Here is a 23,704-nt window from a genome sequence, read left to right on the forward strand (position 1 = left end):
AGCCCGTAGCTGGAAGATGATGTGTATCCCATGGTCGGCGTGCCGTGCAAATATGTCCCCGGGGTTTATGCGGCTCCGCGGCCCACGCCATCCCACCGCCCGCCAAGCGCATTCAAGACCGTCGTTCGGTCCTACTCTTTGCACACGAGCGCAAACGTTTTGAGAACATCATCAAACTCTGGGATTATTGGAGGACCTTTCCTTGGATTCTAGGGCCGTGAAATGGGCAGGAAATGGCACGCCGTCGCGGCACTGGGCATGGCGTACGCTGTCGCCGCCGCCGTCGCCGATGGCGACAAGGGCCTCTCCTTCGCCGGCACCATTGCAGGGCCGGAGGAAGCGAGCTCCCCGCGCAAGCTGGCCAGCTTGTACGGAACCACTTATCACCACGTCTGGCCGGTAAGTTTTGTCTGTACAGTTTGTTCAACTCTGTGTTTTTTCCTGGGGAGTTTATTTTGTAAGCTAGCTGTTGTGACCCCTTCTGCATGCACTTCCTTTCTGACGCGTGAAGCGTCAGTAACTGGGTTGCATGCCATGTTAATTTGGTCGGCTTTGCTATTTCTCAATTGCCTGAGAAATTTGGGAGCGTCAGTCGATTCCGATGAGGCCCCGTCATGACCTCGATGGAGATGTGGATGACACGACTGTTTCCGGCGTAGGAGAGGATGAGTGGATGACCGTCTGCAAGGTGAGAGAGGGGCTTTTTCGTTTTGGCCGCTGCTTGGATTAGATTGAGCCCGAGCTTGAGACACGGATGCCGCAGCGTCACTGGTGAGGCCTCATCGGGAGGCAAATTTTCGTGATTTGACCCTTTTTCGAAAGCTATTCGAGATCTGATCTTAAGTTGAAAAAAAATCAAGATCTGACTCTTTTGCTACCGTCAGAGTCCATGGCAGTAGGGTCTAACAGCCTACCGCCAGGGACTTTGGCGGTAGGAAACATCTCTACCGCCAAACTGACTGGCGGTAGCCTGCATAACCCTACCGCCAAGGTGCTTGGCGGTAGGCACGAGCACGCATTGTGTTCAATACTTAGACGAGTTTTGGCGATAGGGCATGCAACCCTACCACCAGGTTCCTCGGCGGTAGGCTGTTATACCCTACCGTCATGGTCCCTGGCGGTAGCAAAAGGGTCAGATCTCAATTTTTTTCCAAACTAGGGTCAGATCTCGAATATGTTTGGAAAAAGGATCAAAACACGAAATTTAGCCTCATCGGGATATGCAGAGGAGCGGCAAGAGGTGGAAGGAAGAAGAACATTTTTTTGAAAAGGGAAGAAGAAGAACTTTTTTTTTGCGGTGGAAGAACAAGAACATTTGCCGTTAGATTTTTATAATCCAAAGGCAGAAAGATAAAGAAAATCGACCGAAAGTAAAATGATTTTCTGGTGCCTGACCTATATGTGCTCCCTAATTTGATGTATTTTTTTTGACGGAAACGTCTTTATGGCTAGCTTATTAATTTCAAATAACACTTACATCATCCACGAGAAAACGAGAGATCAAACTAGGGGATGAGTTCAACAACATGGTCAATGGATCAATATGTCCCTGTTAAGCAATCATATGAGCGACCATGCTTGGCTCTTTCTTACAATGTTAGAAAAGAACCTTCCTGAAGTCACCACATAACCGCCAACACTCTTCTACAATAGGTCCAATCACCATCACATGATCTACGTTGAGATTAAGAGCATCCACAACGATCAGATTATCCATATGCACAACGATAGAGCTACCTCCAATCAAGAGAGCGAGCTTCAAGCCCTCGGTTAGAGCAGCCACTTCAGCCGAAAAAGCGCCCACAACATGTTCTAGCTTCGCTGTTGGATTTTGGTGCTCCCTAATTTGGTGCATTTGTTTGTATGTAGCCCATGAAATTTGGATGGCGAATTGTGTTAGGGTCATTCATTGGATTCTTCGGGGCAGCATTTGGCAGCGTTGGTGGAGTAGGCGGAGGCGGGATCTTCGTTCCAATGCTAACGTTGATCATTGGCTTTGATCCGAAGTCATCAGCAGCGATGTCAAAATGTGAGGATACAATTTATTTATTGTGCTAGAACTTGTTTTTCATTGTTCAAGAAATATTGTCGTTCTTAATTTTTATATTCAGTTTGCAACGACTCCCTACATAATGTTCATTATTGTGGTATTTTGCATATTGTGACATTATATACCTCCATTCGTAAATAGATGATGTAATCTTCTTCTGTAGATAGATGATATTTTAGAGATGCACAATTTTTAATATGTTTGACCATTCCTTGTTGTATACTTAGTATATAGCATTTTGTACCATGAAAACATTTTTCGTGATAAATCTCACGGTACATTTCCACTTAATAATATAAATTTGTATACATAAGTTAACTTCTGATTTTTTTTACTACACGCTTTCTAGTAAGTCGGCATATTTACGGCTGGGTGTCGTAGCTTGTAATGTGGCTTGGTATGTTCTCCATATTTAGTGTAGAAACATCTGCTCAGATTTTTTTTAATCAAAGTCAAGTGAAACAATTTGAATTTTACCAATAAAGTGTGATCCTGATTTGAAATGACATCATTAGTCTTGAGAAGGTCAAAGTTACCTCTTGCTCTCCGGCAGGTAGATTATCGTATAGCAGTTAAGCATGGATTTGCTCAAATGTACTCCGTTGATCAATTGAACATGGATTTGCTCTTAACATCTATCATAATAATATAACAAGTGAAAATATGAAAACCATCACCAAAGAAGCATGTCCAAGGATGTTATTTTGTGATTGTTTCATTTTTCAAAAAGGAGGAGAAATCCCCCATTTCTAAGAATCTCTTCCCCAGGTATGATCACGGGAGCTGCTGTTTCAACCGTGTATTGCAATCTCAAGCTGAAACACCCAACTTTGGACATGCCAATGATAGACTATGATCTAGCCCTCCTCATACAGCCCATGCTCATGATGGGGGTTAGCATTGGAGTTATTTGCAATGTGATATTCCCCGACTGGCTTGTCACGGTCCTCTTGATCATCCTCTTTCTAGGTTCTCAGTCTTTTCTTCAAACTGCCGATGACACTTTACCCTTTCTAGCAAGTAGCTGACTTCATAATGCATTTTAAATTGAAATTACAGTTACTTCGGTTAAAGCTTTTCTGAAGGGTGTTGAAGCATGGAAGAAAGAGACGGTGATAAGAAGGGTTTGGTAAATTTTTCGTACGTTTTTTTGCGGTACCTATCTTTTAAGGATGCTAACATGTTACTCATTTCAGGAGGCAAAGGCAAAACAACTAGAGCAATCTAGTAAGATCAATACACTTATTCATCATTATTAACAAAATGTAGAAAATTCTTCATATTTTCTTGATTTACCAGATGAAGATACTAGATATACGCCACCGCCTACAGGACCCAATCCTGCATCTGACACAAAAAAACCCACAGATGAAGCGGTGATTTCCCCCCCTACCTAGCAGAGATATCAAGTACTATATATGTATAACACAAGAGCTCGCTTGATGATGTAAGTATCATTTTTTAACCATATGTAGGTATCCATTTGGAAGAACATTTACTGGAAGGAGTTTGGCCTTCTGGCCTCCGTTTGGGTAGCATTCCTTACACTTCAAGTCACCAAGGTGATAAACTAATTCTCTGGTCTACTTCATGTTTTTTATGTCAATGTACATTTGTTTTTATATATAAGACATTGGGCTCCACGCTCTAATTCTTAGTTTTTTCCTACCTTATCTATTAAATATGAATAAGCAACCTCAATCTACACATGAGATATTGAAAATTGGAGAATACTACCAGAACCCGATATTAAATTCCAAATACCCTTTTGTGTATATCCTCGCCAGATAGGAATCAAGCAAATATGCCCTTTTTGTCTATTATATTTAGCCATGTGGCTATCATTATTAATTATTATGTAATAAAACTCGTGTTGTATACACAAAATCGTTTGCCAAGCCATGCCAATACAAGACTTAGTGCTTACACTTCCCTCACAAAATTTTAAAATTGTGGATTGGTCCTTATGGTGTCACAATGCCAGTGCAATTATAATAAAGCTAAAGTGCTTCGCACCAACCTTAACAAACAGTTTATCTGTCACACGTGTAAGTTGTAAATTTCAACAATAGCAACATTTAGAAAGAGTGGTAATATTCCTTAGCTAACAAGATAACATGGTTTCATAATATTCAAGACAATGGAAAAGGATGGACATAATTTAAGGTGGGGTGAGCTCCTTCACTTGCCCAGCTCAGCCAACAGAAAGATGATCCAACATCCCAGACTACAAGACTGCTTCCTCACCGTTTCACTTCCCCTATCAGACGTAGGAACTCGACCTAGCCAGCGATGCATACATATATAATATATTTTTGGTACAATATTAGGTAGCGCGGCTGCCCCACCTTATCCAATGGGGTGCTCCACCCGTGACTCTAGATAAATCAGGGTGACAAAGTCAAAGTTTTATCTTTTTATGGCCCAGTAAATCATTCGAGAATATAATACATGTTTGATAAAACAATAGCATGACAATGCATCACAAAATATTAGATCAAGGTGATCAAGGAGAGGTAAGATGCCTTTGTGATGATCTAGTCAACTTCTTTGTTATCTTGTCCTAGTTCAACATTGTCACCTACTTACCATAAAAGCAAACATAAGCAAATGTCGGGGGTTGGGTGCGACATATGCCAAAGGATGGCTTATCATGGTGGGGGCGAGTAGAACGTTGCCGGTGCCTGGAAACGGGATGAGGCGAAGACATGCACGCCGGCGAATCTTACCCAGCTTCAGGGCTCTCCGGGGAGATAATACCCCTACTGTTGCTCTGCGGGGTCTCCGCATGATCACTACGGCAAAGTGTTTACACGATTGCTCCTTGAGCTGTTTCCTGAAGGTAGGAGAAGGCAAGGCTAGCTCTCTCCTTCCTATATGGTCTGGTCTAGTGCTAATGGATTCCAACCCTTTGCATGGGTGCCCTGGGGGGTTTATATAGGCCTACCCCAGGGGTACAATGGTAATCCGGCTGGGCGCGGGCCCAGCCGTCAGTCTCTCTGGCCGCCGTCTTATCCGCCGACTGGCTCGGTACGGAGCCGACAGGCCGCGTCCGCCGCAGGCGGGTTTTGCCGGCTGCAGATTACTGTAGTCGTGCTTCTAATGACGCGGGCTCGGTCATGGGGTCGTGGCAACAGCTCCGCCGTCTGGCGGGCGATCACTGTTCCCATTCCCTGTCACATCTGGTTGATGGCGCGTGGGACCCGGGGGAGGAGCTAGCCGACTCCCGGGGGCCGACTCCCAACGAGTCCGACTGGTGGCGCACTTGCCGTCTTCTGGGGTCCCGCTGGCTGGTGGGACCCGCTGCCCCAAGGTCGTACGGACAAGCCATCGTGGGCGCAGGATTTGGTCCACCGGCGCTGATGGCAGGGCTGGCATGGCAACAGTGCCACACCGCATGGAGATCTCCGCGAGTACGGCGTACTGTAGCCATGCCTGCCTCTGGAAAGGGGCAGGAGCAGGCTTCACTGTAGCCACTCCCCTGCCCTATCCCTCTTGATGAGGACAGGGGGTTTGTTGGAGTCGCGGGCCGACTCCCCAAGGCCGGCTTCTCGGTAAGCCGTCAGTCAAGAGTCGGCTTATCCTGAAGTCGTTCCTGGGGCTCGTCCGCGAGTGGCTAGTTGGTTGCCTTGCTGCCGACTTCTCAGAAGGCGGCTCTTCGTCCTGGGGTCTTGAGGGGCGCAGCCTGTCCCGATGTCTTGAAAGGTTCTGGGACTCGGGTTAGCCTACCCGTGGCCCATTACTCCGACAGTAGTCCCCGAAGCTGATGAGGCGCCGCGGACGATCGGCCGAGGAGCCTCAGCAGTTTCTCTTTCCGGGTGCCCGAGACATGGATTTTGCTTGACTTCTGCCGGGCCGACTAGAAGGAGTCGGACTCGCCCAATTCTGACTTGCGCAATATTTCGAACGTCGCGGCGGGATCCAAGTAGCGTGCAGGCTAAGCTTCCTGGCCGCCGCCCGTTCTGGGCCTGTCACGTGGCAATACGCGGCCGGGCCAGTCTGCCAGCCTACGTGCGTGAAGGGACAGGCCTGTAGGCGGGGCCCGCCACTACCACACCTCGGCGCTCGAGCGGATCCGCCGTGGCCCGAGCGGACGGTTGGGATTCCCGTGAAGTTACTACGCGCAGTAACTTTGGTTGTGGAAACGTGGGGGTCGTGGGCGCAGTAAATCCCACGACCACCCCCTCGGCTTCGCAGCCCATGAGGCTATAAGTAGGGGGAGGAGGGGGACGCGGCGGAGCACGCGCGCCCCTTCTCCACGTTACTCCTTGCTCTTCTTCTTCTTCTTCTTCTTCTTCCTCGCACCGCCGCGCGTCCAAGGTTTGCCAAACGCCGTGGCGATCCGCTCTCGATGAGTTCTTCTTCTGCCGCTGCGCCTCCCTCGGTGCATTCCGGCACCTGGAATGGCTCAGAAGTCCACGACGATCACATCGAGTTCCTCCGCAAGACTCGTCGGCTTCCCGCCGAAGATTACGTGCGGGTACGCCTTGCGCCGAGGGGGGAGATCTCTCCGGCGCCGGAGGAGGGCGAGCGGGTTATCTTCCGCTCGCACTGCCTGCGCGGATTGGGGCTGCCGGCGAGCAGCTTCTTCCGCTCCTTTCTGGAATTCTACGGCCTCCAGCCGCACCACCTCACGCCCAATACGGTGGTACTGCTATCCGCCTTCGTGTCCTTGTGTGAAGGCTTCCTCGGAGTCCTCCCCACCCTCGAGCTCTGGGGGGAGTTCTTCTTCTCCAAGCTCGGCACCCAGGCTGCAGGCGTGCCGGCTCAGTGTGGCGCATTCATCGCCATGCGAGGTTGGGGGCCGACAACCCCTTCCCCACCATCAAGCTGATAAATTCGGTGAAGATGTGGTAGCGTTCGTACTTCTACGTGAAGAGCGTCTTCGCGAGGGGGCGATTGGGTCAACCTGCCGGCCTTCAAAGCCGGCCCGCCGGCTGGGAGACTGCCCAACTGGTCGTTCCGGGCCAAGTCGTTGACGCCTGCGGGAGCCGGCGCCGTCGCACGACTCCGAGTGCTGACACAATCGGAGGGCCTGACCGGTCCAGACCTGCTGGCCGCCTTCGTGGCGCGCCGAGTTCTCCCGCTCCAAGGCCGCCCCCACATGATATGCCAAATGAGCGGGCGTCGTGACCCGAGTCGGATGTGCACCAAGGACATGCCTTACGAGGAGGTGGCCTATATGGTGAACTACCTCTTGGATAGCAAGCTGCTGGAGGACTGGCGGTTCGGCAAGGAGCCGTACTCCCGCGCCAACCCCCCACCTACAGTGAGTTGCCCTTTCTTTCTTTCTTCGAGTTGTCTTCTTTCTTGCCGAGTTTGTTTTGTGCGACCTGACCAGTCGGCTTTGGTCAGAATCCCCTCCTCCATCCACCAGCCGGCACCTCGGGGCCGGCCCGCGAGTTCCTTGCCGACCGGGCGGAGAGCGACATCGACGACCCCGATCTGGGGGCGGCGGCTTTGGAAGACAACGCCGAAGGAGGAGGCGGCCCGTGGCTCGGGGCCAGTCTAGAGGACTGGCCTGACGATGATGAGGAGGTCGCCCCCCGCCCCCGGCCAGGAGCCAGCCATCCCGACGCGGGCTCTTCTGCCGTGCCGGGTGCTCCAGGCGGCAGGAAGAAGCGCAGGGCTGTGCCGACTTTGTTCGGCAGTCGGCCGAAGAAGCCCAAGAGTTCGGCTGCGGCGACCAAGCGGGACGAGGCGGCCGCGAAGGCCATCCGCTTCCGCAAGGAAGTAATGAAGCCGCCACTGGTCTCCGCGTGAGTATTCCGTCTTAACACTTTATTCTTTCTCTGTAGCTTTGTCTAAGTCTTTTACTGGCTTCCCTCGCTTTAGGGCTCCCCTCACTCTTGAGAGGGTTGTCGCTGCCTCTGTCATGGGGTCAGCGGAGACGTCCGCCACCACTCGGCGGATTGACCCCGCTGCTGACCTCCGGGAGGCAACGGAGCGGAACGCGCAGGAGAAGCGCAACGAGGAAGAGGCCGCCCGCCTGGAGAAGGTGGAGGCCGATAAGGTGGAGGCCTCCGCCAAGAAGAAACTGGCGGAGGCCAAAGCCGTCGCCGCGACGAAGCGGCAGGCTGAGGAGGCCGCGCACCGCCAATCGGCGGTGTTCGTCACCCTGCTGAACTCTGCGCCGCCGCCTCCGGAATTCACGGGGCAGACTGGGGAAGCCGGCCGCGAGAACCACGTCATGGAGAAGGAAGGCGGCGACTCCTCCACGCCGGACGTGATCGTTCCGCCGCCGCCTCCGCCGCCGTCTGGGAGCGCGCAAGGCAAACAGCCAGCGGACCCTCCGGTGTCGCTGACTGAAGACGAGGCCGTGGCGAGGCTACTCCTTCAAGTCGGCTCGCCAACGCGCCGCTGTCTTGAGAAAGCGACCTCGGCGCCACGCCCCCTGGAGACCGGCACCGCCAGCTCGGCGATCCCGGATGCCGAAGCGACGAGCGCCACGCCCATTGGGTGGGTGCGGGGAGGCGGCACAGGGCCGCTGAACCAGGCGCTTCTGGACGTCCAAACGAAGCTTCGAGCTGAGGGCGACGCCATCCAGAACTGCACCAAGGCGTACCTGGCATCGCGGGCAGCCGTCCAGGTATGTTTTCTCTTTGGTCCTTGTTTTCTTGTTCCTCTCTATGGGGGCACGCCGGCGCACCCACTGGGTGTAGTCCCCGAGTTTCGGGCCGGCTGCTGAGCAGGCGGCCCGGAACTCCAATTGGTGAGCTTCGGGTACTAACTTTTGTCTAAAATATTTGTCGCAGGACTACCACAACCTCCGCGTTACTGCCTTCAACCGTAACGTTGAAGAGCTGGGCAAGCGGACCGCCGACTTGTCGGAGAGCCGGAGTAAGTCCTTTTTCTTCTTTGCGGGGGTGCGCTGGCGCACCCGCGGGCTGTAGTCCCTGAGATTCGGGCTGACTACTGAGCAGTCGGGCCGGATCTCCCCAGCGACCTTCTTTATTGATGACTTAACGCCTTCTTTCTTCCTTCTCTTCAGAAGCCAACGATGTTCTTCAATAGCAGCTGAGCAAAGCCAACTCCGTGTTGCGCGCCAAGGGGGAGGAGTGCAGCAAGCTCGCCACAGAGCGCGATCTGCTGGCCACACAATTGGCAGAGCAGAGGGACCTGCTTGCAAATACGCAAAAGGAGGCGGAAGCCGCCCTCCTGGGGAGTTCGCGAGCGAGCGCTCCTCCTGGACTGACAAAGAGGCAATGATGGCCTCCGACTTCCATGAGATTGAAGACATTGTTGATGGTGAGTCTCTTTTACTTTCTTTTTTCGAGCTGCCGATTATAAGTCGTGCCGACTCCTGGTTTTTGATTTGCTTCTTCATTTCTTCCGTCTTGGCAGACTTCTTTCCCGGGCATTCGCAGGCTGCCATCCAAGCCATCGAGGCTGATCGTGAAGGTCGGAGGGCGGAAGGCGCAGAGATCGTCGTCGACGCTCCCCGAACCCTTGATGAGCATATCCTGAGCATCGAGGCTCGCCTTCGGCCGACTCATCGGATGCTGCGCCGGCTTCAACGTGTCAGCGCCCAGGCGATTGCCGCCCAGTGGTCGGACATGCAGGCTCCGCGCACCCCGGTCGGACTGCTGACTGGCTGGAGGTCGCGGCTGGTCGTCTTGAGGCCTGGAAGGGTTCCTCGGCCCGAGCTGGAGCGCGCCGGGCCTTAGAGTTCGTCAAGGCGTGGTATCCGGGGCTGGACTTAGACCGGCTGGCCACACTCCGGTCGGAGGCCCAGTCGGAGCTGGCAGCCGTGGAAGACGCCCTCGTCAAGCATGCTGTGGCGATCGCCGAGTACACCGACACCAGCATCTTCGTCCCCGAGCGGTCTGAAGACGGCGAGGAGGTACCGCCGGAGTGGTTTGGGATGAACCCAGACTACGGCGAGGACTCGGCGGAGGTGATCGGCTCCAGTGTCGAGGAGGAAGGCGAGGCGGAGGACGGAGGTGAGACGGAAGCACCAGAAGACGGAGCAGACGGCCAGCCTCAGCTCGACCGCGCCTCCAGCAACGAGCCGTGTGCGACCAAGCCGACTGCCGCCGGAGGCAATCAAGCCGAGACTGCCCAGCCGGCCGCCCCAACGCCTGGCGCTGCCGCCTCTTCCGACCCTCCAAATCCGTCTGCCACTTCCTAAGCTGCCGCCTTATCTTTATTTTATCTGCTTTAGTAGTCTTTGAAGAACTTGTTAATTCGCACAATTCCACCCGCGGGGTGTATTTTGAACTTCTCCTCGAAGATTCAGCCAAGGGCCTATGTTATGTAAATATTTACCCGAATTCTATCTTTTCTTGCTCGTCGCTCTTTTGGCCTTTTCCTTTGCCGCTTTCCCTTAGTTGCCTGTCTTGCCTGACTTTTGGCCTTTTCCTTTGCCAGTCGGACAGCCGCTCTGCGGACTGCCGTTGGATCAAATGCTTGGCTACTTTGGGAAGGCAAGTACTTAGCTGTTTTTAGAGTTTTTGAGCAAGTTGAATAGAAGGCGGCAAGCCGACTATTCAAGAGTCAGTTTGCGAAAAAAGGCTGGAAGCCGTCTTAAGCTATGTTTTATGCTTTGAGTCATTAGCCATTTTTCATGCGAACACCCATTCTACCTTACTCCTGCCCACCGTACAGTCGCTCTGCGAGCTGCGGCTTCTGACAGGAGATGGCTTAGGCGCCACACACTACTTGTCCGGCTGCAGGAAGCATTTCATAGTGCAAGGCAGCAAGTCCCCGGGCCGACCTGTCGAGCCCGGTGCCAGGCGGCATAACAAAGAGTAATATACTCGTAGGCGTAATTTTTATCATATAGACAAAAGAGGGCAGTCCCCGAGCTCGTCTCGGGGGGCCCGAAGCCTTGGTACTTTAATACAAAAGGTAGCGTGGTACATACTGTATTAACTGTAAAATCTTCGGAGGAGATTTGCATTCCATGGCCGCTCCGTCTCTTTGCCGGAGTCGTCCCTCTTGCGTGCTCGGGGCTTCTGAGCGTCAATCAGGTAGTAGGAGTCGTTGCCCAGTACTTTGCTGATGATGAAAGGGCCTTCCCAAGGCGTCGACAGCTTGTGCTGGCCGGCTGTTCGCTGGATCAGTCGGAGCACAAGGTTGCCCTCTTGGAAAGATCTCGGCTTGACCTTCCTGTTGTAGTATCGGCGCAGGTTCTGCTGGTAGATGTTGGACCGGCTGAGTGCCAACAGCCGGCCCTCTTCCAGCAGATCGACGCCGTCTTGACGTGCTTCTTCTGCTTCCTCCTCGGTGTACATGGTGACTCGCGGGGAGTCGAACTCTATGTCCGTTGGGATGACGGCTTCAGCACCGTAGACGAGGAAGAAAGGCGTAAAGCCGGTTGACTTGTTTGGAGTCGTGCGCAGGCTCCAGAGGACGGCTGGCAACTCATCGAGCCAGCAGCCAGCCGAACGCTCCAGAGGCTCGACCAGTCGGGGCTTGATGCCGGATAGGATGAGGCCGTTTGCTCGCTCCACCTGGCCGTTTGACTGTGGATGGGTGACGGACGCTAGGTCCAGTCGGATGCCCTGTGTTGCGCAAAAACGGGCCAAAGCGCCTTTGGCAAAATTTGTGCCGTTGTCGGTGATGATGCTGTGTGGTATGCCGTACCGAATTGTGATATCGGAGATGAAGGTCATGGCAGTCGGACCGTTCAGTTTCTTGATTGGCTTTGCTTCTATCCACTTGGTGAACTTGTCCACTGTGACAAGTAAGTGAGTTAAGCCACTTCGTGCTGTCTTGAATGGTCCCACCATGTCTAGACCCCAAACTGCGAAAGGCCAGGCAATGGGGATGGTCTTGAGTGCAGAAGCCGGCTGATGCGGCTTGGAGCGGAACTTCTGGCACCCTTTGCATTTTTGGACCAATTCCTTGGCCTCTTCTAAGGCCATTGGCCAAAAGAAGCCGTGTCGGAAAGCTTTGGCGACGAGTGCTCTTGAAGCCGCATGATGGCCGCACTCGCCTTGGTGGATGTCTTTGAGAATTGCTTGGCCTTGCTCTGGCTCTACACAACGCTGGTAGACACCAGTGACGCTGCGCCTGACCAGCTCTCTGTTGACTATGGTGTAGGCTGCCGCTCGACGTTGTACTTGCCGAGCTAAGGTCTCATCAGTTGGTAGCTCTTTGCTCACCAGAAATTTGAGGATGGGCTGGGCCCATGAGGGTGCTGCTATTTCTTCGGCTGCCAGAACTGCGACTTGGACGAGGGCGTTTGGGCTGGGAGGCGGTGGGTTGGAGTCAACAACCGCTTGCTGGGTTAACGAAGTCCCCGGGCCGACTGGCGCGGCTCTTGGGCCGAGTTCTGGAGTCTTCGAGCCCGCCGCCGCCGTCCCCGGGCCGGGTTCTGCAGTCCCTAGGCCGGCCCCGACTGTGGCGGCTTTGGAACCGACTGTCGAAATCCCCGTACCATCTGTCGGGGCTCTGGAGTCGGATCCGACTTCTTCGGGAGGAGCCGGCACGAAGATGGAGTCTGATTCTGGTGAAGGCTTGACAGATGGCTTGAGGAGGCATTGAAGGGCGACGCTGGATGGTATTGCTTGGCGGGTAGAGCCGATTTGTGCCAAGGCGTCTGCTTGGTCGTTGTCATTTCTTGGCACATGGAGGAATTCGCACCCCTCGAAATACCCACTGAGTTGTTGCACGACGAAACGGTAACTTGCCATGTTTGCATCTTTGGCGTCCCAGTCGCCAGACGACTGCTGGACCACTAAGTCTGAGTCGCCATAACACAGGATCCGGCGAATACCGAGTTCTTTGGCAAGCCGGAGCCCGTGAATGAGCGCCTCGTACTCGGCGACGTTGTTGGAGGCAGCAAAATGAATTTGCAGTGCGTATTTGAGCTTGTCGTCTTTAGGAGAAGTGAGGACAACGCCGGCTCCCAAGCCGGTGCGCATCTTGAAGCCGTCGAAATGCATCCGCCAATGGGTGGAGTCGGGCACTGGAGGTAGGTACTGGGTCTCGGCCCAGTCGACGAGAAAGTCGGCCAGTGCTTGTGACTTGATGGCGGTGCGGGGCTGGTAGTGGATGGTGTAGGGAGCCAGCTCTATGGCCCACTTGGCCACTCGGCCAGAAGCATCTCGGCTTCCGATGATCTCGGCAAGCGGGGCCGTGCAGACCACGGTGATTAGATGCTCTTAAAAGTAAGGCTTCAATTTCTTGGCGGCAAAGTGCACGCCATAGCACATCTTCTGGTAGTGGGGATAGTTCTGCTTGGAGGCTGACAGCACTTCGCTCAGGTAATATACCGGTCTCTGGACAGGTAGTGCCTTGCCTTCCTCCTTGCATTCTACTACAATGACCGTGCTGACTACCCGGCTGGTGGCGGCGATGTACAGGAGCATAGGTTCCTTAGGAGTCGGAGCCACCAGAACGGGTGGAGTAGTCAGCATCTTTTTCAACTGGAGAAAAGCTTCATCCACCTTGTGGTTCCACTCGAAAAAAGTGGTCTTCTTCATGAGTTGGTATAAGGGGAGATCTTTCTCGCCCAGCCGACTGATGAATTGGCTGATGGACGCCAAGCAGCAGGTGAACTTTTGCACGTCCAGCAGTCGGCTGGGTACCTCCATCCTCTCGATGGCCTTGATCTTTACAGGGTTGCACTCTATGCCGCGTTCAGAGACCAGGAAGCCAAGGAGTTGGCCGGCTGGTACTCCAAAAACGCACTTCTCGGGGTTGAGCTTGATCTGGAATCGGCGCAGGTTCTCAAAGGTCTCCTTGAGGTTTTCCAGCAGTGTTCCACGCTTTTCCGTCTTCACCACCACATCGTCCACGTAGACGTGGGCGTTTCTCCCGAGTTGCTTGAGGAGGCACTTCTGCATGCAATGCTGAAAGGTGGCGCCGGCATTCCTCAAGCCGAACGTCATGGTGAGGTAGCAGAAGGCTCCAAACAGCATGATGAAGGCGGTCTTTAGTCTGTCAGCCGGGTTCAGCTTGATCTGGTGATATCCTGAATATGCATCCAAAAAACTCAACAGCTCGCATCCGGCGGTGGAGTCTATCACCTGATCAATTCTTGGTAGAGCAAACGGGTCCTTGGGGCAGGCCTTGTTGAGGCTCGTGTAGTCAATACACATTCGCCACTGCTTGTTCTTCTTCAGTACCAGGACCGGATTTGCTAGCCACTCTAGAAAGAATACTTCCATAATGAAGTCGGCTGCTAGGAGTCGGGCTATTTCTTCTACGACAACTCTTCTCTTCTCTTCTGACAGGTGGCGCAGGGGCTGCCTGACCGGCTTTGCATCAGATCGGACATGTAACTTGTGCTCGGTGAATTCCGTCGGTACACCTGGCATGTCTTTGGGGGACCATGCGAAGATGTCCCGATTCTCACGGAGGAAATCGACGAGCTCGCCTTCCTATTTGCTGTCGAGGTTTGCGCCTACGACGGCATACCTCTCTGGGCGCTCCGGGTCCAAGAGTATCTTCTTTGTCTCCTTGGTCGGCTTGAACGAACCCTCGGCCTCTGAATCCTTTGGGTTAGGCGACACCTCTGGCTGCTTGCCGGCCATCGCCACAACCCATTCAAGGAGTCGCTTCTCGGCTGCGATCACCAGGGACTCGGCTAGCCGACTGCTCTCAGCCGCACAGGCAGACGACTTCCAGTAGTCGTCGGCTACGGTCAGAATTCCCCTGGACTAGGCATCTTCATTTTGAGGTAGGCATAGTGGGGGACTGCCATGAACTTGGCCAGGGCGGGTCGGCCAAGTAGTGCATGGTATGGGCTCTCGAGGTCCACCACCTCAAACCAAACTGACTCTCGGCGGAAGTGATCCTTGTCTCCAAAGAGGACATCCATCAGGATCTTGCCAATTGGTGAGCAGGAAAGCCCAGGAACAATGCCGTGGAACACAGTCCGGCTGTTCTGAAGCTGTCTTTGCTTGATTCCTAACTTCTCCATGGTGTCCTTGTACAAGATGTTGATGTTGCTGCCTCCGTCTATCAGAACTCGCGAGAAACAAGCAGCTCATCTATCCATGGCAAAGGTGGCATCTAAGACCAAAGCATAAGATCCTGGACTCAGCATCACCTCTGGGTGATCAGCTCTGCTCCAGCTGATAGGCTTCTCGGACCAGTGCATGAACTCTGGTGTCTCTGATGCTACTGCATTCACCTCTTGTCGCTGCAGTCGCCTGCTGCGTTGATCATCAGCCATACTGGTAAACACCACGTAGGCTCCGTGCTCTTCGGGGTATTCGTCTTGTACTACGCCGACTGGCCTGACAGCCGGCTGCTGGGGCGGAGGCGGAGGCGGCTGCCCAGCAGGCGGGGAAGGTAAGAGGCCATCTCCCTTGGCGATCCTGGTGAGCCAGTGGCACTTCCCGGTGGTGTGGTTTGATGGCTTCGCGCCGCTATGGAATTTGCAAGGACCATCCAGGGTCTGCTCGTATGAGAAGGCCGGCAACCAGTTGGGCTTGCCACCTTTCTGTCGCTTAGGTGGAGGCTGCCCATCCGGCTGCTGGGCTTCAACCGTCGCGACCTGCCGGCTGCTGGAAGCCGGCTGCGGGGTCTTGCGCTTGTGGTCGCTCTGCTGTTGCCGCCGACTGGCGTTTCCCGCCGGAGTTCTTGGAGCCTGAGGGGCCACTTTGCCAGTTGCGCTAACTTGAATCTCCTCCTTCATGGAGGAGTCAGCCGTGGCGTACTTGTCTGCTATGATCAGCAGCTCGTCGAGGGTTTCTGGCTCGTCGCAGAGGAGCTTGTGCTTAAGGAGGGTGCCTTCTCTGCACCCGGCTGTGAAGTACTCGATAGCCTGCACCTCGTGCACGCCTTCGCAGGAGTTCCGAAGCTCGGCCCAACGCGTGAGGTAATCGCGAGTCGACTCGTTGGGACCTTGCATGCACAAGGAAAGCTGTCGAGGCTTGGGAGGACGCTTGTACATGCTGGTGAAGTTGTGGACGAATGCTTCGGTGAAGTCAACCCAGCTGTTGATGCTGCGGGGCTTCAGGCTATTCAGCCATGTCTGGCCCGTGCCCTGGAGCATGAGCGGAACGTATTTCACGGCGACGCGCTTGTTGCCGTTTGCTATGCTGACAGCCGTGGAGTAGTCAACCGGGCAGTCTTCCGGCTTCACGGAGCCGGTGTACTTGGGCGTGTTTCTTGGGAGCATGTACCCTTTGGGAAAGGGCTCATCTTGAATGCGGGGCCCGAAAAAAGGCGGACCCAACTCGTCTTCTTCTTCTAGCGCCAGGGATCGGTGAAGTCGGTCGATCCGGTGGCGGGCGTCGTTTTCCCCGACTCCCTCGCGGCAGCCAAGGCGGTCGCCGAGAGTCGGATGATCAACAGGCGGCAGGGAGACTCGCCTTTCCTTACGCAGAGGGTGAGGCGGACAGTCGTCCCGTCGTTCCATTGCTCTCGGGCGGCCGTCTTGGTCGCGCTCTATGGTAATGTGAGTCCGACTATGGCTAACAGTCGGATCCTTGTCTCTTCTCCCTCGGGCACCGCCAGTCGACGTCCGAGACGTCGCGCCTTGATCTCGTCGAAGGTCGTCGTTTTGCCGCTGCGGCGCCTCCGTGCGACAGTCGGCCTCGTTCTGCGCGGCAGCCGCGTCGAGGAGCCGTTGGACTCGCTCCATCATCAGGCGGCGCTCTTCGCCCTCGAAATTGTCCAGCTCGTCTGCCGCCGCCTAGGCGGCTCGAATCTTCTCCGCAGGCATGGCGTACACAGGGCGACTTGCCCCGAACAGGTTGGCGATGGCTACGCCACGCTGCTGGACCGAGCCGAGGCGGCTGGGCCCAGCTGGGGCTGGCGAGCCACCAACAGCGCGATCCATCTCCCGCTGGTAGGCTTCTGACAAGCGTCTCATGCTAGCCAGCTTCTTCGCGCCTTCGACGAGCTGAAGGCGGCGCGCCTCCAACGTCTCCGCGTCAGCGTCTTCCGGAATGGACGCAGTCAGGTCTTGTAGCGCCGCACCAAGTGGGTCATGCGCTCCTCCGCCGAGAGGTTCGTCATGACTAATGACAAGCACCTCGGTGACGGTGTTTTCGTCGCTCTCCGCGTGAGGGAGAGGTTCGTCGTAGACCACCACATTAGTGGGGAATGCGTCGAGCGACGCGGTGTCGGAGTCGACCAGCATCGGGTCGGTGGAGCCTACAGACTCCAAGTCCATGATAGGCTCGCCGGAGACGTGGAGTTGATCGAGGAGGCCCGCGAGGAGGCTCTCAGAGCCGCCCGTGCCTGCGTTGGATGCAGGTTCGTCAGAGAGTCGAACCTCACCGACAAGTTCGGCGAGGCAGCTGGCTGCGTAGGCGATCTCAACGCCGTGCAGCACGTCAGCACTGACTCTGTCTGGCGTGCCTGGCTGGCTGCGCTCGCCAGGGAGGAAAAGGGTTCCCGTCCAGAACAGGTCTCCGGACGACGGTGCACCAGGCCCCACGGTGGGCGCCAAATGTCGGGGGTTGGGTGTGACATATGCCAAAGGATGGCTTATCATGGTGGGGGCGAGTAGAACGTCGCCGGTGCCTGGAAATAGGATGAGGCAAAGACATGCACGCCGGCGAATCTTACCCAGCTTCAGGGCACTCCGGGGAGATAATACCCCTACTGCTGCTCTGCGGGGTCTCCGCATGATCACTACGGCAAAGTGTTTACACGATTGCTCCTTGAGCTGTTTCCTGAAGGTAGGAGAAGGCAAGGCTAGCTCTCTCCTTCCTATATGGTCTGGTCTAGTGCTAATGGATTCCAACCCTTTGCATGGGTGCCCTGGGGGGGTTTATATAGGCCTACCCCCCAGGGGTACAATGGTAATCCGGCTGGGCGCGGGCCCAGCCGTCAGTCTCTCTGGCCGCCATCTTATCCGCCGACTCCTGGGGCCCGCCGACTGGTGGGCCCCGCCGACTAGCTCGGTACGGAGCCGACAGGCCGCGTCCGCCGCGGGCGGGTCTTGCCAGCTGCAGATTACTGTAGCCGTGCTTCTAATGACGCGGGCTCGGTCATGGGGTCGTGGCAACAGCTCCGCCGTGTGGCGGGCGATCACTGTTGCCATTCCCTGTCACATCTGGTTGATGGCGCGTGGGACCCGGGGGAGGAGCTGGCCGACTCCCGGGGGCCGACTCCCAACGAGTCCGACTGGTGGCGCACTTGCCGTCTTCTGGGGTCCCGCTGGCTGGTGGGACCCGCTGCCCCAAGGTCGTACGGACAAGCCGTCGTGGGTGCAGGATTCGGTCCACCGGCGCTGATGACAGGGCTGGCATGGCAACAGTGCCACGCCACACGGAGATCTCCGCGAGTACGGCGTACTGTAGCCATGCCTGCCTCTGGAAAGGGGCGGGAGCAGACTTCACTGTAGCCACTCCCCTGCCCTATCCCTCTTGATGAGGACAGGGGGTTTGTTGGAGTCGCGGGCCGACTCCCCAAGACCGGCTTCTCGGGAAGCCGTCAGTCAAGAGTCGGCTTATCCTGAAGTCGTTCCTGGGGCTCGTCCGCGAGTGGCTAGTTGGTTGCCTTGCTGCCGACTTCTTAGAAGACGGCTCTTCGTCCTGGGGTCTTGAGGGGCGCAGCCTGCCCCGATGTCTTGAAAGGTTCTAGAACTCGGGTTAGCCTATCCGTGGCCCATTACTCCGACAGCAAATACACACAAAAATGAGTTACTAAGTGCAGGAAAAAATATGCGCGAAGATGGAGAGATCCAGAATAGGGTTGGAATTGCAAAATTTGATTTTATATTAGTATTGAATATAAAAGAATTACCACATGATGAAATTGACATGGAAGGTTAATCTACGTGAAAGAGAAAAATGCCATCGTCTTACAAGTGGCAAATGGGACCAATAGTCACTCCAGCATAACCGATAACTTGACTGTTTATGAAAGCAACAAGTGAAAATATGCACTAATGATTGTCCATTGACATGATACATAAAACATAAAGGTCTCATGTACGCCTATTCAAAGGTGTAGTTATGCCCCAAGGCTGCTTGGGCCATTACCTAGGTCATGTCGCTGGATTTTGATTGTAGCACATTCGACATTGTTTAACAATGTAGCACGTGTTCGGCCTGGGCTTGCTCGGGCCTGGCCCTGTCCTGGCTGTGCCACTGCACCTATGATTAGTTCGTGAGTGAGACCATAGATCAGACAACACATGTGGATATCATGTGTAAGATCAGGGTTACATCAAAACTAATGCACGACATGCTTGAGTTTTGTTATCCATGGGTTCTATATTTTTTTCTCCCTCTGATCCTTTATAATTCAAGGTCACCAAATGGATTGCTTCTATTATTTATTTTTCTCCTCTCTGATTAATGTGAGACTCTTTAGGAAGAATGTAATTAGTATTGATATAGTAATGTAATAATAAATAATGAAATTTACCATTGGTATTTTTGCATATCGGTTTTTGGGAACTCTAAAAATAATGATGTTAGAGAATTCTAGCATATCCCCTAGCATGAACTTCCAAAAGCCACTCATTGGGAGCCTCCCAAAAAATCAGGGTATTGGGAGGTTCTCTTCTAGCATATCCCCTAAACTTATATCATAATAAGTTCTGTTAGCTAATTATCACTCCTTTATGCATACAAACATCATTTCAACTACACTATTTATGTCATATTAATTCAATCATTGATGTTCAGCCATACAAATCCAACAACATTTCAATCCATAATTTTTAAATCTTGAAATTTTAAAATTCAAATTAAGAAAAAACATAGGTCCAAGTGAAGTAAATAATTTAATAAAAACATGATGGTGCATGTATGAACTTGCCATGAAGTTCCCACAAGGGCTCCACAGGGTCATCTTAAAGTTGCTTACGCATATGTCAGTCTTCAACCTTTCTACGCGCTTTAAGAGATCTCTATATTATGTCTTTATGATGCTCAAGCATTCCAGGTATTCGTATTTAATAATACATAAAGTTCTCATTTTTGGCCTCTCTCATTCTCTATTATCTTTTATGCATGATTATATTTTTGTCATGGTCCTTCATAGTGTCTTTTGGTCCCATAATCTATTAGAACTGCTAACAATTGCAAAGCAACCTTGCAACACACTAAAGGCTCTTTCAACATTCTTTCTAATAGCTTATTTATCCTTGGCAAGCTCTTTTGTTGCCTTCGGGGTATGTGTTCACAAATCTGGACCATGAGAGATAGATATCATCTGCAAGATAGTGTCACATATCATACTAGTGACCATTTACTTGAAAGATGCAAGGTGGAGCATTCCCAACAAAAAGACTTACAAACAAAGGAGAAATTTGTTGGATTTGAGGTCATTATAAGAGCTAGGCATACCAAAGTAACAATGCCAAATCCATAGATTGAGGGATGCAACGACTTCAAGTATGATTCTTGAATCATGACAACGACTAGGGAATCACCCATGCCACGTTGTAGGGCAATTCCTCCATCTTTAGCACATGCAATCCATGCTCTCAAGCATCCTCGGGAACCCTAATTGATGTACCAATATCCATCAGCCTTGGAATGTCGTCTACATTGGTTGTTCTCAAGTACTCACTTCCGCAGAGCTCAATCACAAACTTTGCAAATTTCCCTATGCTCTTGATGGTGTCTTCATCTATGGTGTAAAGGTATTCATTTGTAGCTTCAGCTGGGGATCTATGATCATGCGCATTGCTGACATTATCTTCTAAGAAGCACATGTGCCAAGTTCTTTGGTTACATTTCTCTTCTGCTTGAGATAATCATGATTGTGTTCGACAACAGTTGCAATTCACAGGAAGAGCTCACTAGACATTCTAAAACGTTGCATGAGGAGTGCGTCGAGATACACCAAGTAATCCCTTATGAGACACGCATCAACTTCTTCCTAATACAGAAGATTGCACACACGCCCTGGCTGAGAACCATGCCTAAGTATTTTGTTGGTCTCCTCGTCGTGAATGATTAAGTTCCACCCCCATCTTGAATTCATCTTCCTCCTCCTCCTCCTCGGATGAAAGTCTGAGAAAAACTCCCAAACAAGACTCCTCATTTGTGCATTGAATTAAACAATTAAACGGATGCAAATCTTCAAATGCAGTTTTGCTAAAAATGAAAAGAAAAAGCATGCAACCATTTAGTTGAACACTTTGTGTGCGTCGCCGACGGAAGCTCGTGGTGGCCTACGGGAGCTCAAGGAGGCTGGGAAGTGTGTATGGGGGATTGAGCTGATTCTCCGCCTTGCTGAAGCTCGTGGCACGGCATGGCGCAACATTGCCTCCCTAAACGGCTACACGTGCGGCAACGGTGGTGAAGAGAGTTTCAGCTCATGTGGTTGGGAATAGTGGAAGCGAGGATACTCGTCTCGGATGGCATGTGGTGTCTCCGGTGGGAGGAGGAGGGACGGCGATGGTTCCGATGATGATGATAGAAGGTAGTGACCGGGCAGTGAAATTTCTGCCACGGCATTTTCTTGTTTCGGAGTGGGATTGAGATGCCCAAAACTTCCCCGAGTATTAGGAGCTAGATGATAATTTTTGGGAGGCCCCAAAAACTTTTGGGGGTCTGCCAGAGTAATAATTGAAGTCCTTTTGGGAGTTGTAGGTGTTTGAGGTGTTTGTTAGAATTGCTTTTAGTACTGTTTTCGGAGAAACTGTAATCCTTAGGTTATCCGTAGTGCAAAGTATCATACACTAATATCATGCATATTGCAACTCCATAGTACATAGTATCATAGGTTAGTATTTTATATGATCTTATTTACTGTTTTGCATGACGCATGGTAGCACATCACTTTATTCTTTCATGCACGCAGAACTACGTGGCAACTTGCTCCACATGGTACTGGGTTTTGACTGTCCTCCAGGTAAACCTAACTGCGTTTCTTCACCTCATTAATCAACCACATTCCATACAAAATTGATCCGCAGTTACGACTTTTATGGTTCTGGGATTCAAGGAAGTTTCTATGCCAATGGCTAAACTGCCTGAAAATGTCATCACTATCTAGTATAACTAGGTGATTTCCCCGCGCGTTGCTGCAAGATTTTAAAGATTAATTTGGATACATTCTATACGAATGAAATGATCTAAATCGAAAGCTATTATTTTTTAAAGTAATTATATGTGAACAAAGAGTATGCATGTACATTGGACTATTGGAGATGGAACAATTAAATTGAGGTATGCATGTGCTACAAAATAATTATAGTGGATGATGAAGTGGTACATTTTATGATGTGAAGGGCTGCATGCTGAGAAAATTAGACTTAATGTGGATCAACTATTTGTGTATTATAGACTTGAAAGCAATTCTCTCGCAGGTTGTAACCATCATCCTTTTTGTCTTCGCTTTCGATTTGCATCTTCGCTGCAACAACTAAGGCCCTGTTCGGTACCGCTCCGCTCCACAACTCCAGGAGCGGAATTGGCGGAGCTGCGGTTTCCCCTCTCCGCAGATTCTGGAAGCGGGTGATTACCGAACAGGGCCTAACATACATATTGTTGTCATCTTGTATCATCTCGTAGTCAGCGCTTCATATTACAGCCATCCCTCCCGTGTTACACTAACACAGCTCCTTACCTGTTGGATATGTAAGCAGATCCCGGTGTCAGTTGGAGTGTCCATGTACCAGGCAGCAGGTTTGGTGCAAGGGAAGAGGGCGCTATCATCAAGAGCAAACAATCAAACCAGCCCGAAAGCTCATCAGATATTAGTATACTGCTTGTTTGGTGTCACCGCCGGTGTCCTTGCCGGTCTGCTTGGGGTCGGTGGGGGCGTCGTCATGGGGCCTCTCTTCCTGGAGCTCGGTATCCATCCTCAGGTGAAAAAGAGAAAAAATACTTTGTTCATCGCAGAAACAAAAACTTTGTTTACCAGATGCTTCAACCATTTGATGGTGTTCTATTTGTACTTTTCATTCATTCATTCATCGCATATTTGAGCTGTTGGTATGTGCCATTACACTGGTGCAGGTCTCGAGTGCGACGGGCAGCTTTGCGATGATGTTCTCATCTTCCATGGCGGCCGTGGAATACTACCTCCTGAAACGGTTCCCTGTACCGTACGGTACTGTCTCTTTCTCTGTTTCTCCTATGGGGGTAGTGATCATGCACTGCTATCTTACTATTTTTGTCTGAAATTTGTGCAGCTCTCTTCTTCACTAGCCTGACATTTGTTGCCGCGATTGTTGGCCAGCGGGTCGCAAGGAAACTGGTCAATTGGCTAGGGCGGGCATCATTTATCATCTTCATATTGTCCTCCATGATCTTCGTCAGCGCGATTTCTCTAGGTACCTTTACCGGTTTCCCTCTCACTGCAACCATTCCATTCAGGTTACGTGGTCTCATACCCAATACAAGAAGCTCTTAAATCTACTGTCTTCAGGTGGAGTCGGCATCTCCAAGACGACTCACAAGATGGCGCGGCACGAGTACATGGGATTCGGCAACATTTGCAACTATCATGCGTAGGAAGGACGCATACAAGAACAGCGTGATGATTGTGCAGTTTCAGTGGATGGAATGCTGTGATGTTTGCTTGCAGATGCCAAGTTAAACCACATGGCCAGGAGATAAGAATTCCAGCCAGTACCTTCCAACGTACGAGTTGTATTTGCTAGTCACCCAATGTAAATGTACCTTCAGATGGATAAACCGTAATTCTTAATAGATTTATGCTATTTCTGACTTCTGGTAAGTTTAGAGCTCCTACTCCATCCCATAATGTAAGATGTTAGTGTAAAAAAATGTCTTACATTATGGGACGGAGGGAGTACTTTTCAGAATGCCT

General features: G+C 52.2%; 1 protein-coding gene across 4 annotated transcripts; it reads left to right on the forward strand.

Moving 5' to 3' along the window:
* The first annotated feature begins 17 nt into the window (after positions 1–17).
* Positions 18–23,592, forward strand: LOC125552052 (sulfite exporter TauE/SafE family protein 3-like). 4 transcript variants are annotated; one of them, XM_048715514.1, is made up of 12 exons: positions 18–399; positions 1,870–2,029; positions 2,819–3,019; positions 3,110–3,174; positions 3,247–3,277; positions 3,350–3,426; positions 3,526–3,612; positions 21,728–21,778; positions 22,515–22,736; positions 22,888–22,981; positions 23,111–23,204; positions 23,300–23,592. In XM_048715514.1, the coding sequence occupies exons 1-12, from the start codon at positions 223–225 to the stop codon at positions 23,409–23,411; spliced, it is 1,371 nt and encodes a 456-aa protein (XP_048571471.1). In that variant the 5' UTR covers positions 18–222; the 3' UTR covers positions 23,412–23,592. The 4 variants fall into 4 exon arrangements, with proteins under 4 accessions (XP_048571471.1, XP_048571473.1, XP_048571469.1 ...); XM_048715512.1 differs by having other exon boundaries at positions 22–399; positions 23,064–23,204; XM_048715513.1 differs by having other exon boundaries at positions 22–399; positions 3,110–3,162; positions 23,064–23,204.
* The last annotated feature ends 112 nt before the right edge of the window (positions 23,593–23,704 follow it).

The sequence above is a fragment of the Triticum urartu genome, chromosome 4 (assembly GCF_003073215.2).
Source record: "Triticum urartu cultivar G1812 chromosome 4, Tu2.1, whole genome shotgun sequence".
Lineage (NCBI taxonomy): Eukaryota > Viridiplantae > Streptophyta > Magnoliopsida > Poales > Poaceae > Triticum > Triticum urartu.